The sequence below is a fragment of the Bos indicus x Bos taurus genome, chromosome 20 (genome assembly GCF_003369695.1).
Source record: "Bos indicus x Bos taurus breed Angus x Brahman F1 hybrid chromosome 20, Bos_hybrid_MaternalHap_v2.0, whole genome shotgun sequence".
Lineage (NCBI taxonomy): Eukaryota > Metazoa > Chordata > Mammalia > Artiodactyla > Bovidae > Bos > Bos indicus x Bos taurus.
In genome coordinates this window covers 1,825,449-1,844,687 of record NC_040095.1, presented here as the reverse complement: position 1 = coordinate 1,844,687, position 19,239 = coordinate 1,825,449, and the positions used below count along the sequence as shown (strand labels likewise).

The following is a 19,239-nucleotide window of genomic DNA, read 5'->3' as shown; positions in this document are numbered from 1 at the left end:
CAGGTCCTTTCAGGGTTTTCCCAGCATGACTGACTTCATCAGCCGATAAACCAAGACTGAGCTCAGACTCGATGCCCAGCAGGACGTGAGGCTCCAGAGAGGGCCAGGCCTCTGCCCTCGAGAGGCTTATGGCCGTAAATTATTAAAACAGTCTTCTCCAATTGCTCAGTGCCTGGGAATTTATACACCCTTCCACAGACATTACCTCATTGTATCTTTTCAGGGAAGGTGGGGAGATCACACCAAGACAGATGCAATGAACTGCGGTGACAGAACAGGCCAAAAGTCAGTGTTAAATTGTGCCTGGTGAACTGTAAGAGGCCAGGCCATTCAGAGAAGAGGCAGGGCTGTAGGTAAGCTGGAGGACTCAGGAAAAGCTTGTGAGAGGAAGCAGGCAGTCAGCTGGGGCCTCAAGGGCAGAGAACTGAGTTTGCACACTGCAACTAAAGGTCCGCATGTCACGATTAAAAAAAAAAAAAAACCCTGCATGCTGCTACTAAGACCTGGCACAGACAGATAAATAAACGTGCTCATGCTTAGTCGCTCAGTCATGGCCAACTCTTTGTGACCCCACGGACCGGAGCCCACCAGGCTCCTCTGTTCACGGGATTCTCCAGGCAAGAACACTGGAGTGGAGAGCCACTTCTCTTCTCCAGGGGAGCTTCCCGACCCAGGGGTCAAACCTGAGTCCCTTGCATTGCAAGTGGATTCTTTACCATTTGAACCACCAGAGAAGCCCCTAAATAAATAAATATTTAAAAAAACGGAACAAGTTAGTACTATGTACCAGGTCTTATGCTAAGTGCTTTACATCATTTTCTCACCTAATTTTCACAATGCAGCTAGAAAGTAAGTACTATCAATATCTCACTATTATGGATGGGGAACTGGAATCTCTGGAAGGCCATGGGGATTGTACGTGGTAAAGGAATGAGGCTTGCAACCCAGATCCTGAGCTCTCAGCCACCTACTGTGTCTCCTTGCAGCATTTGAGTTGGTGCTTCCTGGAGGGTCAGTCGGAGGCTGGAGGGTGGACAGTACCTGGTTTGGCCAATCTCCAGATAAAACATGACAAATCACCCTGATCTTGCTGTTTAGAAATCAATGACGACACCATGATGTCATTCATACATTCAATTAATAAGTGTATTCAACATGTATCTTTTGGGTCCCATTGTTAGGGTCTACTAGGCACTCGGCAGTGGACAAGACAAATATCTTTGCTCTTGGCCTTCTAAAGTGGAGAGTCAGACAATGAACGAGTGAAAACAAAACGATCGAGGCGATGTCTGACAGTGACGAGTGCTTTGAAGAAGAACTAAGTATGACTCACAGCAGGGGTGCTGCTGTGTGGTCTGGGAAGCCTCCTTCAGGACATGGCATTCTTTGCTTGGGCAAAACCCTGAGCTGTGAGAAGGAACTGGCCACGGTAAGATATGGAGGAGAAATGTCCTAAGCTGGGAAAAGCAAGTGCATAGGCCCTGAGGTGGAGAAGAGCTTGGCACGGAACATGTGAGCAAGAGGGAGCCTGGCAGAGTTGACACGGGAGAGACAGTCAGAGGACAGCTCGTGTGGCCTCATGGGTCATGGGAAAGATTGCAATTTGATCTAAGTGTTGGGATGGCTGTTTGAGATGACCGTAAGCAGGACAATGGGTTATGTTCTATGGGATAAGTATGTTTTATGATCACCCTGTTTCCTATATGAAGGATGACCTGTTGCAGAGGAATAGAGGATACAGGGCTATTGCATAGGACTCATTGTGTCCAGGTGAGCAATGCTGGTGCCTTGAACATATGTAGTAGGAATGGGGATTGGGAGAAATGATCAGACTTAGAGTTGGGCAGGAGTGCTGACCAGACCTGCAGATGGATTGCATGTAGAGTATGGGAGAGAACAGTCCTTCCCAGAAGCTAGGGTTCCCACGGAGAGAGGAAGGGCAGGGACCAATTACCTTTCCTTTGTCAAAGTAGCCTATGATGATATCATACAGCGTCTCCTTCAGCTGCCGGTGGGTCTGCGGGTGCTGCTGGCCTGTCTGCATGACCTGCGATGCGCACTGCTCATCTGACCACTGCAGAGAGAGGACACACGCAGTTACCCAGGGCAGGGGTCTCCCCCTACTGCTGAGGAGTGGGAGGAAGCCCTGCAGACACCCCTGCCTGTGTTCTTGCTGCCCTGAGCGTCAATCAGAGAGATGATGTTGGCCCACAGGTTCCACAGGAAGCACCTCTCCGTTTCTGCGGAGTCACACTTATTGACTCTCTGGACTCTCTGTTGGCTCCTGTGTATGGATTGTAGGATTTTTCTCTGAATCCCTGCAAGACATGGCCCCAGCTCTTCAAAACCCAAAGGAAATCCTTGAGACTTTGTCCTGCTCCAGCAGCACTTTCAAGAGAAGAAAAACAGCTCACAGGGCATGCTAATGATTTATAGTTGATGCTTGGATGTTATATAAAATAGTTTGAATGTTATGTAAAACTGCAAGATATGTCTCAGGGGGTTCTTGTTGCTGCTAAATGTGAAGGTCAGTTGAAACCTTATGTGTCCAGACAGAACAGTGCAGAAAAGTAACCTGTCAGGTTAAAAGCTTGGGGACACAGGGGAAAACAAAATTTATTTGGCTAATTTTTCTTTTCTTTTTTTTTTTAACTTTTCAACTTGCTGTGAGGGCTCCATGGGGATGTCAGCATGAACCCCCTTCATTGGGAGGGCAGTACCTTGAGAAGCCAGGTGTGGAGGAGGAGTGTATAGGCAGCCTCTGTGTAGTTGTCACAGTCCAGGTGAAGGTCGCGGAGTTTGTACAGGTACCTGTTTGGGAAATATGTTAAATCACCAGGTGCAGTAAGAATGCAGGTGGTAGGGCCAGGCCAGAGACAGCAGCTGGATACCTCTTGGGTTCACAAGGGAGTCCTCCGTTTTCTGATATTCAGTCCCCTTACGTGGGTGACAGTGATAGCCCCTAGAAGTTGCAGGACATTTAAGGTGCGACAGGAACCATGCCCAGTATTTTAGATAGCTTGACCATCCTGTAAAATGGGTCCACTGAGAATTTTCATTCACAGATAAGAAAGCTCTGGCCTGGAGAGGTTAGGTATCATTCCAGCCAGTATTCAACTTCATACTGAAGACTCTGGCCAATGCAATACGACAAGTAAGGGAAAATCAAGGAAGGAGAAGCAAATGGCTCGTTGGAGGTCATGTGCTAACGAATGAAGAACTGGAATATGGTTCTAGTTTAACCGCCCTCAGAGACTATACTCTAATCATTGTACACTCCAAGGGCATGGACGAGTCATAGCGCTGTAAAGGGGAACTTCTACCCTCTCTTCAATGCTCCCAAGGTGTAAAGGAAGTGAAATTTCTGATAAGTAAAGAAAGGGGTTAGAGATTAGACATTCAGGTGGAGGCATTGTAGAAAGAATCTACAATTCAACTGTAATGACATTCCCATCTCCTACCCTTCTGCAACGTGATGATCTAGCTCTGAACCCTAGGATGACTAGGGTTGAAAGATATTAAGAACAGGACAGGATCAGAGGAAGGGAGTTTCAATCAGTTATTTGATACATAATGTGTATTAACCGAATCAACTTCTCTGTGCCTTAGTTTGCTCATGTGTAAAACGGTAGTGCTCACAGAACCTGCCTATAGAGTTTCTGGGCCTACAAAGGGCCAAGCAGACCCTGTAGAAAAGGCTCTGTAAGTGACAGCCAGCATTGCTACTAATAAATGCCAGGATCCACTGAAAGTGATTAGCCTGTAGCCAGCATTGAGCAGTGACAGCTATTATCTATTATCATCGTGCATCAGGTTCTTCTACAAAACATTCTCTCCTGCCAATGTTGGAAACAGAATCCAGAACCAAAAAGCCATTGCTTTGGTGACTTGCATGTCATCAGGAGCATTTTTTAAGCCCAGCTCTTAGCAATTTGGTGAAGGGAAGCTGCTGTGATGCGATGCCCTGATCCTTCCTCTGAGAGGAAAGGCACTGTCTGTAATGGGCCAAAATTCTGCCTTGGCTATCGAACTACAGGGAACAAAGGGCTTCTCAAGCATCTGCGCTCAAGTTAGGTCTCAGTGCTCAGGGTTAGATTTCCTGTTATAAGAAAATTTTCTGCACAGAATGTCACCCAAGGAGGAGCTAGGGTTTAATGTCCTTGGCTACATAAAACGTGGCCAGTGGACCAAACGGAGGCTGCCTGAACTCAGGGTGGGCACTGCCAAAGATCCTCAAGGGGAGAAAGGTCAACGAGTGGTTTCTGATACTAATGAGCTAGTGACCTTTTGCTCATTTATTTGTTCCATCAGCAAAGTTGAACTGAGCACACAGGCTGTGCCAGGCATGAGAGATGAATGGTGGCAAAAGCAGACCCCATTCGTTCTCAGAAGTTAGCATTTATAATTTAGGAAAAGAGACAGGCATCGACTAAATAACCAAAGAGGTAATTGCAAAAATACAGTTGTGGCCAATGTTGGGAGGAGAGATCTATGGGTCCTATGAGAGCAGGTGTCATCCAGGTGGCGCTTCTGGAAAGTTTTCCCGAGTATGACACCTGGGTTGGGATCTGAAGATAAGAGGACAAATTGGGGGAGGCATTCCAGAGAGATTGTACATCCATCCATTCCACTAATGGGTGCTTTATATATAATATCAATTCATCCTCTCAACAATTTTTCTTTAGATAAGAAAACTGAGACAGACATTGAAGTAGGTAGAGCTAGAAACAGGTGGAAGCGGGTTTTGACACCAGCTGTTTCTGCCTTTACAATCACTCTTCCCCACTTAACTTTCTGCTGATCAACCAGCTATCGTGAAATTGCACGTAGCCTGCACGTAAGGAGCGCGCAGCTGTGGCCAACTTTTAGAAACCCCTGGGTACACAGTCACATCCTAGCCTGTCTCCACCTGCTTGGCCTTGGTCTCTGATCCCTGATGACTGGGTCCGAAAAACTTAAAGAAATTGGTCCTAGGGAGAGCTTCTCTGCTGCTTTCAACTCCTTAACTGACCAAGATACTCCCTATCCTTTGTCAACTCAAGGGTTTAGTAAGCAGCCACAGAGCGCAATGGAAGACACCCTGATGGGCCTGAGTTGGGGGAGGGATTCAAATGCAAACAGATGGCAGATGGGCAGCTTGAGTGAGGTGGAGGGGCTGAAGTCTGATGGGGAATGGAGACCATGGGGTGCTGTGTCCCGTCTAAAATGCTGTCACCCAGCCCAGGTGGTGGTCATCAGGATGTGTGGGCCCAGTGTGGCCATACCTTTCAAGTTTTTCAGAAGAGGGAAATTTTGAGTTTTATGTAACATCTCTAGATTTTTAAAATTTGGCAACCAAGTAAAAATGTTTTTAAAATACTATGCCTGCCTAACAGGACAGATTTTTCAGACTATATCTTATTTACAACGTCTGGTGTAGGCAAATGTGGTTTTCCTAGATTACTACTATAGGATTCACATCTATAAAGCTTATGGAAATCTGGGATTCTCCATCTGTGTTTCTAAAATGGGAAGAAATGAAAAGAGGTTGGGGAGGGAACCAAGGGCCAGGCACTTTACCTGTAGCATCTCATTTAATCCTCAGAACAGAATGGAAAAATTCTACATGGGGTAACCCTAGCCCAAAGACACCGAGTGATTTTTCCAAGGTGACGGAGGATAACAAGTAAAGCCCCAGGTCCTTTGGACCCAAAGCACGGTGCTTCTGCAGTGAGTCATGTCTAGTGATGTTATAAATACTATCCAAGCTCCGGACAATCTATGGAATTATCTTTTTTCCAAATGATAGTTCCTATTTCTGGAATAATGCTAAAGTACCTAAAAATATTTGCAGTAATAGCAGAGTGAGTTTGGACATGGAGTCTGGTCTTCAACTGAATGTGTCAGAAACCTTGAAAGGGCCTTGGTCGTTAATCTTACAGTCAGTTCTACTTTGTAGGCCTTTGTCTCACAAGGAGATGCATAAAGATATATGTCCAAGACTTTTGCCATTTTGATATTTATGATAAAAAAAAATTGGAAACAACCTAAGTGTTCAACAACACAGGACTAGCTATATAAATTAGGGTATACTGTGGAATGAGAATTTTATAGTTTCATTAAAAATTATGCTGAAATACATCTGTTGACATAGAATTCTTGTCAAGCAAAGAATAAATTATGAGCTATATGATCCCTTTTTTTTCAAAAAATAGTCATGCATAGAATTTGATCTATATATAAATATTAAATGGTCTGGGAATATGTATAGATTATAGTTATTTAAAAAGAGTTTTGTTTTGTCTCTTTGTATTTTATGGGGATTTTGGGGCTAATAACTATGCATTATTTTTGTATGAGTAAAGTAATTTAAAAAAAACTTTGAAGGAAACAAATGAGATTCTAAGAAACACTGATAAGGGAGTTCTTTGCTTCAGGTGAATGTCCCCCCAAAATCCTTCATGTGATTTTTCAAATAAGTGTCTTTTAAATGCCTACAAAGAAGCTGCCATCATACATCTTGGTAATTTTTTCCCTTTGAAGTTGGGCTGGCCAATGATCTAAGTATTTGCCCTCCAAACCCTAGACTAGGGCTTCACATGCCAGCCTTGTAACAAATACAAGGGCAATTGACCAGCACAATTCACAGCAAAACAGCACGGCAGGTCAGAGAACGCCAGGTGGATTTGGGAGGCTGACTGCAGGAGCATGGAAAGAGCTGAGTCCAAGAAGATGGAAAGGAATCAGAAGGTCCGAGTGTCAACAAGGTGTGCTTACATCCTGCTGGAGGCAATGGGGGGCCATCGATGGATATCTAGCAGAAGAGTGACATAGCAGGTTTGGGTTTTAGAAAACAAAAATCTTACCTTATATACATCTCTTCCCGATTATTGTCTTTGTAGAAATTCTAGAGAAGGGAGGAAAAACAGTGATGAGTGTTTTTCTTTGCAGAACAGCAGGGGTGGAGGGCATTGTAATGAGGATGAGAGGAAATGGCTATTTACTATCTGGGCAAGATGGGAGCAAGACATTTACTTTCCTGAATGCACCAAACTGCTTATTCTGACTTGAAAGTCACTTCCCTGATCGTTAGACTATAAAGGGACAGAGGAAGTATCCCAGCCATCACATCAGTAGGTGCAATCCAGCTACTTGCTGCATTGAGAGAGAGGCTTTCGAGGAGACTGAGGAAGTTTACTTTGACAAGTCTACTATGAAAGGCAGCCCAGCTTGATCTTTAAAAGCTCAGATCCTGCACTGAGGAGAACTTGAGTTGGAATCAGAGTAACATTAATCACAACAGATCCCAGTGATGATAACAGATCATACAGAACTATCAAGAGTTATGCTGAGATTCCACAAAAACATTTAAACTCGGCAATACCTATTCCATCTCAAGGCTCACATAGACCAGTGGTTGGTCTGGAATCACGTGCATTTTAAGACAAGTCCTTACAGATTTTGCGTCAGGAGGGTACGCTCTCACACTTGAGCCACACCTGGAGAAGATCCAGGCTTAATTCAGTGCACCCATGCACACCTCGGGCTCTCCGAGGGTGAGACGGTGTGTTCCAGGGCACAGGCGGTGGTTGGCAGAGACCCACTAGACCTACAGACACACCCACCCCATCCTGTTCTTCGTGATACTGTGTTTAAGCCACAACCAAAATCAACAAGGTGTGCTTAAATTCTATGCTGGGTTTAAACTGCTTACAGACCTACCTTTCCCAACTTTCTCCCAGGTCAGATTTTGTCAGTTGAAGGCCAGTTTCTTCAACCAACTTCTACCTCTTCAATGACAAGAAACTGCTAAACTCCGAGAAAACCCCTCCTTTGTGCCCTTTATGTAAAGCGGGCCGTGTGGAGTTATTAGCAATGAATTCCTTTCTGCTGTAAGCAGGAATTTTAACTCCCCTTAGCATTTCAGAAAATCAATGGCAATATCTAGGGTGTTTAAAGAGTCCACTTAGGGCAATCGGAGGGCACACAACAGAACTCTGGGCTCACAATTTATATTGCTGGCGTGCTGGAAATGTCGGGGGGGGTGTTGATGGACTAGATGCCATGTGGTCCTTTGGCCAACCTTACTCATGTTAATTCCCTTAGGGTGGGCTGACCTGGTGAATATGAAGCATTGTTGCTGCTCTAGCTGTCTCATGACCACATCACAGGACATGGGAAGGGGAGACTGGGAGCTGGCCCATGGCAGGTCGTGTGGTACAGGGGTGAAGAGTCTGGGTTTGGAGTTAGCTGCTCTGGTTGGCTTGTCCCACAGTGCTCTTCTGTAAATCCTAGCTATGGGCAGTACTTCATCCCATAAGATAAGGAAACTAACACCCAGCGAGCAGTTACCCAGGGGTCAGAACTGCACTCTTGCCCGGAAAATTCCAGGGACAGAGAAGCCTGGCAGGTTACAGTCCACAGGGTTGCAGAGTCAGACACAACTGAGCGACTGAGCACACCCCCACAGGACTGCATAACCTATGAATTAGGTACTATTATTTTTACCATGTAACAGATCAGCAAGCTGAACCTTCAGAAAATTTCCTTGGGTATTCTATTAATTATCCAAGAGAGGGTGAGAATAGGCTGTGTGACGCCAAAGCTCATTCTCTTAACCTCTTAACACCGCCACTTGCTTTCTCTGTGGTGCGTTAAGTGCCAAAGTAGATACTGCCATCCCTTGGTATCTTCAGGGTCACAGTGCCCGGACCACCACAGATACCAGGACACAAGGATGCTCAAGTCTCTTACATAAAATGGTACGTTAATAGTGTTTGCATATAACCTGCACACATCCATATACTTTAAATCACCTCTAGATTATTTGTATTTACTAAAACAATGTCAATGCTACATAAACAGTTGTAAATCCAATGTAAATGCTATGTAAACAGTGGCTAGCATCCAGTAAATTTAAGTTTACTTTTTGCAACTTGGTGGATTTTTTTCCCCCTGGTGCTTTCTGTCTGTGGTTGTTTCAATCAGTGCATGCCAAACCCCTGTCCACGGGGTTGCAAAAGGCCAGGGAGAGCTGACTACGCTCATTCCCATTTCATGTGTATGATAAACTGAGGCACAGGAACGTGGCAATGATTGACTTCAAGTCACAGAGCTGGTAGATGTCAAGAGAGGGATTCCCTCTCCTGTTTTTCTGATTTCTAAGGCCCTGAGCGAGGCCTCCCCACCCAGAGCAACAGCAGAACCCAAAGTGAGACCAGCCCCCATGACTGGACATGTCCCATGATTGACAAGGGGAGAGGCCACATACCAGCAGGTTCACCGTGCAGCTCATGCGGTTGTCTTTGCTCTCATCCGTCATGACGCCCCGGTAATCTAGCAGCTTCTCCAGGAGGCCTTTGACCAGGTTCACAAAGTTCTCCACCGACTTGTAGATGGTCGGGTGTTCCGCAGCACACTCCATCAGGCTGCCGCACAGACCGGAGGGTAGTGAGCTCAAGGGCATGGGAGAAGGCACGCTGGGGGCGGGGCTGGGCGGGGCTGCGGGGCGGGGCGGGGGCAGGGTGGGTGGAGTAAAAGCCAAACCAATCTGTGATTCCAAGTTCCCTTGGTTCACTGTCTCCTTTTGTTCCTTTATTCAGTCCTTATTTATACACTGATTTGGGGCTTCCCGTCTAGTCAAACCTATGGTTTTTCCAGTAGTCATGTATGGATGTGAGAGTTGGACTAGAAAGAAAGCTGAGCGCCTAAGAACTGATGCTTTTGAACTGTGGTGATGGAGAAGACTCTTGAGAGTCCCCTGGACTGCAAGGAGATCAAACCAGTCCATCCTAAAGGAAATCAGTTCTGCATATTCATTGGAAGGACTGATGCTGAAGCTGAAACTCCAATACTTTGGCCACCTGATGTGAAGAACTGACTCATTTGAAGAGACCCTGATGCTGGGAAAGATTGAAGGCAGGAGGAGAAGGGGATGACAGAGGATGAGATGGTTGGATGGCATCACCCACTCAATGCACATGAGTTTGAGTAAACTCCAGGAGTTGGTGATGGACAGGGAAGCCTGGTGTGCTGCAGTCCATGGGGTCGCAGAGTCAGACACAACTGAGCGACTGAACTGAACTTGGGGCTTCCCAGGTGGCATTAGTGGTAAAGAACCTGCCTTGACAGGTTCAGCCGTAACAGACATGGTTGGATCCCTGGGTTAAGAAGATCCCTTGGAGGAGAGCATGGCAACCCACTTGGGTATTCTTGCCTGGAGAATCCCGTGGACAGAGAAGCCTGGCAGGCTACGGTCCATTGGGTCGCAAAGAGGCAGACATAACTGAAGTGACCTCACGGGCACATTGACCAGATAGTGTAGAAAGTATTTAAAATTTTCTCCCACCGACAAAATGAGAAAAAATAAAAATAAAATTCTAGTGTGGGCAATGGTGTGGGGAAATAATTACTTTTATAGACCCATATTGGGAGTGAATCAGTACAACTTTCTGGGGTAGCAGTTTTCAGAGTACCTGTAAAAATTGTAAAAATACATATCTTTTGATCCAATAATTCTATTTGGGGAATCTATTTTACAGAAATAATCCCATAAGTAGGTAAGGGTGCATTTATAATACTTAGGAATTGTGTCTAATAGCAAAATAGTTGGAACCATTCTAAATGTCCAATTAAAGCATATTCACAAAATATGATTCAATGAAGCCATTAAAAAGTCTCAGAGATCAATGTTTTGACACAAAAATCTCTATAAAGTATATAGTTGAGAAAACTAAATCTCAGAACAATATTTGTTTTTTAATTTCACCATCTTCCAAAGAACCTACCATGTCCTAGGCATTATTCTAAACAGCTTACAAATTTTAACTCATTTAATCTACCATCACAGTCTTATGAAATATTTGCTGATGGGGAAATTAAAGCACAAAGAGGTGAACTAATTTGTTCAGGGTCGCACAGCTGGTAAATATTAAAAACTACAGTCTGGCTCCAGCATCTGCCCTCACACACCAAATGCTATACGTGAGTGGAAGTGTGTGTCTACTTCATGTGTCTTTGTGTGTTTATAAATGTGACCATCAGGAGGGATAAACACCAAGCTCTAAACACACACTGCTTCAGACAAAGGGTCTAGGTGGAGGAACAGAAGAGGACAGTGCTCACTTTTCAATGTAAACGTTCATATGTTATTTGAACAGGTTACAACATTTGTCGTAATATTAATATTCTAAATCGTAAGAACAAAAACTAAAATGGTGACATTCCTTAAGTAACCATTAGTGCTAGGCAATATGCTAGAGTGGGGGTGGGAGAAAGATATAAATATACACACACATATATATATAATTACGCCTGCTCTTAAGCGGCGCACAGGCCAGGTGAGGAGACACAGATGGACTGCAGTTTTGCTCGTGATTACTTCTCAGGCACTGATTCTGCACCGTGCGTACGTGCTCAGTTGCTAAGTCGTGTCTGACTCTGCAACTCCATGACTGTAGCCTGCCAGGCTCCTTTGTGCACAGGATTTTCCAGGCAAGGATTCTAGAGTGGGTTGTCATTTCCTTCTCCAGGGGTCTTCCCACCCCAGGGATTGAGCCCATGTCTACTTCGTCTCCTGCATTAGCAGGTGAATTCTTAACCACTGAGCCAGACACTGTCTAATCACTTTTTCTTAATAAATAATAACGGTCATTCTGATAAGTAAAAATGATTCCTCTTATTTTGAAGATGAGGTAATCAAGGCTCAGAGAGGTTAAATGTCCTTCCCAGTATCACTCTGCTAGTAAGTGGTGACCTTGGGAATCAAGACAATCACTTCAGTGTTTCTGCGAGAAACACTGGTGTGTTCTCAGGCATGTTGAGTAGGCAAACACTTCTCAGGCTACATCTGTTTCTGCCTACTCTGCCTGCAGCAGTTTAGGTCCCAAGAGTTCCTAGGAGGGGGAAAGTAAGGAAGGCAAGGACTCTGGAGGGTCATTTTGCCCAGAAGCCAAACCAGACTGCAAGGAGATGACATCTCAAACTGTGGCTGCGATCAGACAAATCCATCTTCGCTGTAGGAAAAGCACCTGTTCCCTGCTCTCAAGGAGAGATGCAAATTGCTCTGTGATTTAGCCCTGTCTGGCTCAGTCACAGCTGTGCCTCACTCCTTCTGGGATGGTCACTTCAAGCCTTGTTTTCAATCTTAATGACAATGCATTCAAATTTTGTCCCCATGTTTGAGGTGTGATTTCTCACAGCCCCCCTGGTAGAAGACATCTGAGGCTGTGAGCCCGGCCAGATCAGTGGCTCTCTGTCCTGGCTCATGGTAGAGTCATAAGGGGAACTTCTACAAAACTCAAGATCCACCCTAGGTTGACGTCGTTGTATCTCTGGAGATGAGGGTCAGCCAGTAGGCAGTATTTTATTTCTTTTCTCGAGGTGATTCTAATGTGCAGCCAATATTAAGAACCACTGGTTTTCTCTGCTGTTTCACAGACTTAAATATGCTCAGGGATCACCTGGGCACTGTGCTCATGATTCTGATTCATCAGATTTGGGTTAGGGCCTGAGATTCTGCATTTTAACAAGCTCCCAGCTGAAGCTATACTGTTAGCTCTTTGAGAAGCAAGGGTTTAGAAAAAACAAAGTCTTGGGTTTCTGACTCTATTTTTCAGCCACAAGGTAAGAAGACTGCTCATATGGTCTAGGGTTGGTGAGATGGATGGGCAGATTGGTTTGAAATAACTCATCCATCCATCATTCATCACCATCCATCTAGCCATCTGTGTGTTCAACATGAATTCTTCTGGGAACTAGGGATTCAGAGATTTCAGAAATAGCAATTCACTGACCTCCAGGAGTTTGCGGTCTAGCAGTGAAAGCAGATATAGAAATAAAAACTAACCACAATTCATGATACTATTATTTACTGAGTACGTGTGTTCCAGATGCTGTGCTAAGCTGGCTTTATTGATTATCTTGTTCAATGCTCACATAATCTCCTTGAAGTAGGCATCATTATCACCCTCAATTTGTAGGCTAGGTTCGAGGCCCCCATGAGGCTGAGTTCTAATCTTGATCCTTCCAAGGTCACACACTTTCTTTTGAGTCCAACAGTGGAGTGTAAGTGACAAGGAAAAAGAGCTGTGAGACTCTCAAAGTGATGCGGTAATCCCTCACTTGGTGGAAGGAGGGGTGGCAGGACACTGGGCACCCGGCATCTGTGCTCCTGCCCAGGCGGGGATGGAGGGGCTCACACTCCCCCCAGAATGGTTTGCATTCAGGACGGAAGGTCTTCAGAGGGAGGAGCCCAGGCCCACAGCCTCTGTCAGTGCTGGACTGGACTCTCATTTATTCCTTTAAAGACTGTGTATGGTGTGCTTTTTACGACAGGTCCTCTTTCAGCTGAACTGGTTTGAGATCTAGGCCCCAGAATACACCTTTTCTGTCCCCTTCAGGCTTCTGGCCCCCTTACCCCTTCTAGAAATATTCCCAGGCAGATGGAATACAGGAGGGTAGAAAGTGTCTTGTTATTCCATATAATGTGGGACTCTCACGTTAAGACAGATGTGGACAATGGGAGTGGGCTCCAAAGCCAGCTTTAAGGATGGGGAGGGGCGAGATCCTGTGTAAGGCTGTACACGCACAAGAGCATAGGAATACTGAAATTTAGCACCACTGCATGCCCTAACACTGGTGCCTTGACTCAGGGTTTCAACTGCTACCGGAGGGGAAGCCGTGTTCTACCCACAAAAGTTGCCAGGCTGTGTGCCCACCTGACTGTGTCTGCTCAGAGTGGGTACTGTGTATTAGCGGAGGCCCTGAAAGATGGGAGGAGCTGGAAGAGAAATGATACATAGGCTCATGGCTTCAACTCATCATTATACCAGTATCCACCTGATTGGGCTTCCCAGGTGGGCCCAGTTGTAAAGAAACTGCCTGCTAATGCAGGAGGCACAGGTTCAATCCCTGGGTCGGGAAGATCGCCTGGAAGAGGAAATAGCAACCCACTCCAGTATTCTTGTCTGGAGAATTCCATGGACAGAGGAGCCTGGGTGGCTACAGTCGATGGGGACACTAAGAGTCGGACACGACTGAGTGACTGAGCACACCCATGCATCCACTAGATTAATGATAATAATAGCTACTATTTCCAGACAACCTACAAGGTATCACAAGCTGTAATAAGTACTTTTCATGACGTGTCTTGTTCATTCTCAATAAAAGCTCTCAGAGTTGGATGGTATTTTTATCCCCGATTTGCAGCTAAGGAAACTGAGGCTCAGAAAGTCAAAAGGAAGGAGCAGGGACTTGGTCCCTGGGTGCTCGATGGGGTCCTGATACTGTGGGTTGGGCTTGATTAGCTTTGAAAAATCATTCACACCTCTATTTCAGCAGAAAGATAATGAGCTGTTTTTAATTTCCTTGACCTCCAAGGACTCCTTTTATAAATAATCACTCAGGAAGGATTGGAAAATCCTGCTGATTATCTGAAGACTGGCTGCAGGGCCCCATCCGCTTATATGAGTGGAAATTGCCAGCACCATCCCTGGTTTCACTTCTGGTCAATATTTAGATTTTCCTTTCTTGAGCTTTAAGAAAAATATTAACACGGGCAAAATGTCACCTCCTCCCTGGACAATCAGTCTCAATACCCAGCGAGGAGCAGAGGAAGGGTCTCTCCTCCAGCTTTCCAGGTTGTTTAGTGAGGGCTGTGCATGGTGACAGGAAGGGGCATGGCCAGCTGGGGTGGTGCTGCCTGGGACTCAGCTCTGTCCACTGGGCTCTGCCTGCTGGGCGGGGAGGGAGGGTCATGGCGAGGGTCAGAATAAGACCTTCAGTGTGCTTTTGTTGTTAGAGCAAAAATTTCCTAAGAGGATTGGGGAAAGAATTCAAGATTGACTATATATCAGAGAATCAAACAAATCAGGGAATCTACAAATAGGAGGGAACTTGGGATGTGTGAGCCATATTCCTCCACCTTAGGAGAAGCCCTCACTTATGGTGTCAGAGATAGATGCTGGGAGTTAGGAAGCGGATCAAACAGCATTTATTCAGCTTCTACCTGCTGTGTCCATTCTTCAGTATAACCACAGGAAGCTTATCATCCCCATTTTACAGATGGGGCACACTGAAGCCAAAGCTGTTACATGATTGGTCCAAAGGTGTGCAGCTGCTGAGTGGTGGAACCAAGAAGAAAATCCTCCAACAGCATACAAATGATCAATGTGCACAGGAAAAGATTCTCCACATCATTAGCCATGTAGGAAATGTTAACTGAAGTGACAGGGAGATATCATTTCATATCTGCTAGTGAAGTGAAAGTCGCTCAGTCATGTCTGACTCTTTGTGACCCCATGGACTATTCAGTCCATGGAATTCTCTGGGCCAGAATACTGCAGTGGGTAGCCTTTCCCATTTCCAGATCGTCCCAACCCAGGGATTGAACCCAGGTCTCCTGTATCGCAGGCAGATTCTTTACCAGCTGAGCCACAAAGGAAGCCCTCATATCTGCTAGGATGTCTATAATTGGTAAGAAACATATTAACAGAGGGATGTGGAGAAATTGGAACGCTTGTACATTGCAGGTAGGAATGTAACTGGTATAGTTACTTTGGAAAACAGTTTTATGGTTCCTCAGAAGGGTAAATATAGAGTTGCCATATGACCCAGAAATTCCACTCCTAGTTATACACCCAAGAGCACTGTGAACATGTGTCCACACAAACATTTGTATACGAACGGTCATAGCAGTATTATTTGTGATAGCCCAAAGTAGAGACAGTCTAAGTGGCCATAAGCTGATGAATGGATAAACAGCATAGGGTATATCCAATCAAAAGAAATGAAATCTGACACATGCTACAGCATGATGAACCCTGAGAGCATGCTATAGCCACAAAGGACTGTGTGTTGTATAATTCTATTTATATGAAACTTCCAGAATAAACACATGGGTAGAAACCCCAAAGGAGGGGAGGGGATGATAGCGAAGGGGTATGGGCTTTCTTTCGGGAGATGACAAAAATGTTCTAAAAATGATTGTGGTAATGGTGGCACAGCTCCGTGAACACACTAGAGCCACACTGGCCACTTGTATGTTGTTGGAAGAGTTTCATCTTGGTTTCACTATATCTCAATAAGCCATTAAAACATCGTCCTGAGCCCAAGTTCCGGGCTCCTAGGTGCTGCCCACTGCCCACTGCCTCACTAGGCCTGTGTGCTGGAGTTTAGCAGAGCTGGGTTTAGTCCCTGCTTGTCCACTTGACTAGCTTGACCTAGTCTCCTCAGACAAGACACTTCCCTGAGCTTTAGGGGCATTGCTGTGAAATGAGATCAAACAGAGACACTCAACTAAAGGAGACAATACAGAGAGATCACTTAATGAGTTTCCACAGATCGCATGCACTCCAGATCTGTTGACAGTGATCAATATCTGTCAAAGATTAAAAAAGGAAAAAGGAAAAGACAGCAAGAATTATTCCACACGTAAGAGATAACAAAAGTGAACATCCTGGTGGATTATTCCCCTCTCTGCTACACAGCAAAGTTTCTTTCATCACCTGTTCCATCAATATCAAAGAAATAGCCACTGCAGAGAGATGTGAGATTTCTTCCAAAAATGGAGATTCTCCAATACCCACGAGCCTCCGGATTGGTCTCCAGGGGAGGACAGAGCCCCTGGGGTCCTGAGCCCTCAGGCCTCAGGCCCGCCCTCCTGGTTCCTCCCGCTCTGGGTCCTAAACTCACATTGACTCCAGCAGCTGCATGTACTGCTCGTCCCCTCGGCCACCTTCCACTTCATGGTCCAGCTTGAGGATGATTTCGTTTTCAAACTGAAGAAGTAGGAGATGAAAGTCAACAACCACAATGTTAGAAGGCTGAATGTTGAAATTAATCCATTCAAGACTTTAACCAGAGCTTCAGGGAGCTTTTATCATTTCCCAGGCTTCCCAGGTGGTGCTAGTGATAAAGAACACGCCCGGCAACACAACAGATGTAAGAGACTTGGGCTCAGTCCCTGGGTCAGGAAGATGCCATGGAGAAGGGAATGACAACGCACTCCATTATCCTTGCCTGGAGAATCCCACGGACGGAGGAGCCTGGCGGGCTACAGTCTACAGGGTTGTGAAGAGTCGGACACGACTTAGCAACTGAACAGCAGCAGCAGCTCCAGGTTTAGTGCTGGAAACTGGGAATGCATTATGAGACAGGACGCTACACTTGCCTTTTAGGAGTTCCTTGGGAGTGGAGAAGAGCAGTAGATGGTTAAGTGCTGGAGCAGAGAGACAGGCATATGAAAGAGAGAGACAAATAGAGGGAAGTCTTCAGGGAAGGCACACAGCCCATGGCATTTGACTTTGTTCTCTGGTTTATGTTGAAATTTTTCAGGAGGAAGGAAAGAGAAAAGACATTCCAAGCAGAGGGTATGGGCCAAGGCTCCGAGGTATGTGACAGAGCACTGATCTTCAGGAGGCGGCGTGCTGGCATGATCCGCTATTATTTCTGCATGCCTAGCATTCCTTTTTTATACTTGGACAATCATATCCACCTTGATTTCAATTTGTGGGACTTAGGTGGGCTGAACACATCTCCCTAGCTCCAGGTGTGGGTACATGACATAGGCCAAGCACCTGATGAGTGTCTCTCATTATCCAGATGCTACAGTTAAGAAGGGCCCAGATCAAGCCAGTGAGACTCAAATCTGAGGTTTTGCTGGCACTCTTAGCAAAAAGAAGTCTTTCTGCTTAACTTGAAGACTGTAAGCCAGAGGTTGCTGGGGAGGAACACAATGAAGGAGTCTGCCTAAGAATGACACCAATGTAGTGGAAGGCAGAGAGGAAGGGATAGGAAGAGATTGAAACCTGATGCATTTTTGAGCTCCTGAATCAAGCCACACCTGAAGCTATAATACTTACGTGAACTGATGCCTCAAAGAGTCAAGACTGGTGACAACTATAATAGAGATCAGACTAGCTAAGTGAGGGCTTCCCAGATGGCTCAGAGGTAAAGAACCTGCCTGACAATGCAGGAGACACAAGAGATGCAGGTTCAATCCCTGGAGCGGGAAGATCCCCTGGAGGAGGAAATGGCAACCGGCTCCAGTATTCTTGTCTGGGAAATCTCATGGACAGAGGAGGCTGGTGAGCTACAGTCCATGGAGTCACAGGAGCTGGGCGTGACTGAGCATGCGTAGTTAAGAGGCCCGAAAGCACCTAGACACCAATTCTTGCAACGTGGAAGCCCGTGTGTATTTTGTCTCCCATGTTCAATGTCAAGGAACATTTCGCCCAGTTGAGTTTAGGGCTCATAACATTTTGAAGGGCCATTCAGTGTCTCTTACATGCTCAAATGCAAAAATGGTTTGCAAACTGTTTTCATATCATGCCTTGATGAGTCCATCCAAATCATGTGATCCAACTCATCTCTCATTTTACTGCTAGATAAGAAACTGGCACTTCGAGAAGGGAAGGAGGCTCTTGGTGAAGGTCGCTAACATTCAGGGAGCCCTCAGGCATTCCTGGGTCCTAACTCAGCCTCTTTACCTTTAGTCCTTACAATAGCCCCATGAGGTCTGAAAGTCAAGGGTCACCTTTAAATGCTATCATGCATTGAAAGCAGCCAGCCCCACCCTCAGAGTGTCAGTTATTAGTACAGATGAAATAGAGACTCACAGAGTTTGAGTGGCTTGTTTAAAGTCTCAGGTGGATGGCAGAAATCTTCAGGCAAGTGCTCTGCAGTGCACAAAAGATCAAGCCCAGTTTAGTTGGCTGGAATCCTTTTGGTGATGGAAGACAGGGACCAGATTCGCTTTCTCCTTGGTTCACATATCACCTGAGGGGATGTTGTTCCCTCTCTTCTGTGCTAAGGGCCAATGCAAGGACCAGAAACTTGTGCTTGTTCATTTTGTGTTAAGAAAAAATCTATGTTTCCACAGTTGAGGAAGATTTATGGAAGGAGATACACAGGTCTGGAAAGATGGGCAGGACTGTGATAAACATGAAACGGAAGGGCATTCCAGACTGGGGAGGTGGGGATGGACTGAGCAAAGGTGTGGAGGTGGGACAATGGAGAAAAGTGAGGAGAACAGTTCAGCTGGCGCACAGAGCTCAAGAAAGGGTGGAAATAAGAACAGAGCCGTGGGTATGGGGGCCAGCGTGGTGAGGGTCTGGGCTGCCAATCTATGCAGAATCACGCCCCTTATGTGATGCATTTTGTTAAGCCTGTTGTATATGTCAAGTGTCACCCAAAGTCAGGCTGGCATGGTTAGACGTGTCTACTGTGCTGAGCCCAGGTAGGAGGAGAGACAGCCAAGGG

General features: G+C 45.7%; 1 protein-coding gene across 1 annotated transcript in view; it reads right to left on the bottom strand.

Annotated features, from left to right (window-relative positions):
* The window catches only part of DOCK2 (dedicator of cytokinesis 2), a 457,789-nt gene that overhangs the window by 40,085 nt on the left and 398,465 nt on the right, over positions 1-19,239 (bottom strand). The window contains exons 34-38 of the mRNA XM_027520183.1: positions 16,672-16,757; positions 9,251-9,407; positions 6,846-6,886; positions 2,721-2,811; positions 1,955-2,074 (exon numbers count right to left, since the gene is read on the bottom strand). Coding sequence (XP_027375984.1) covers positions 1,955-2,074; positions 2,721-2,811; positions 6,846-6,886; positions 9,251-9,407; positions 16,672-16,757 — 495 coding nt within the window. The remainder of the gene's footprint in view (positions 1-1,954; positions 2,075-2,720; positions 2,812-6,845; positions 6,887-9,250; positions 9,408-16,671; positions 16,758-19,239) is intronic.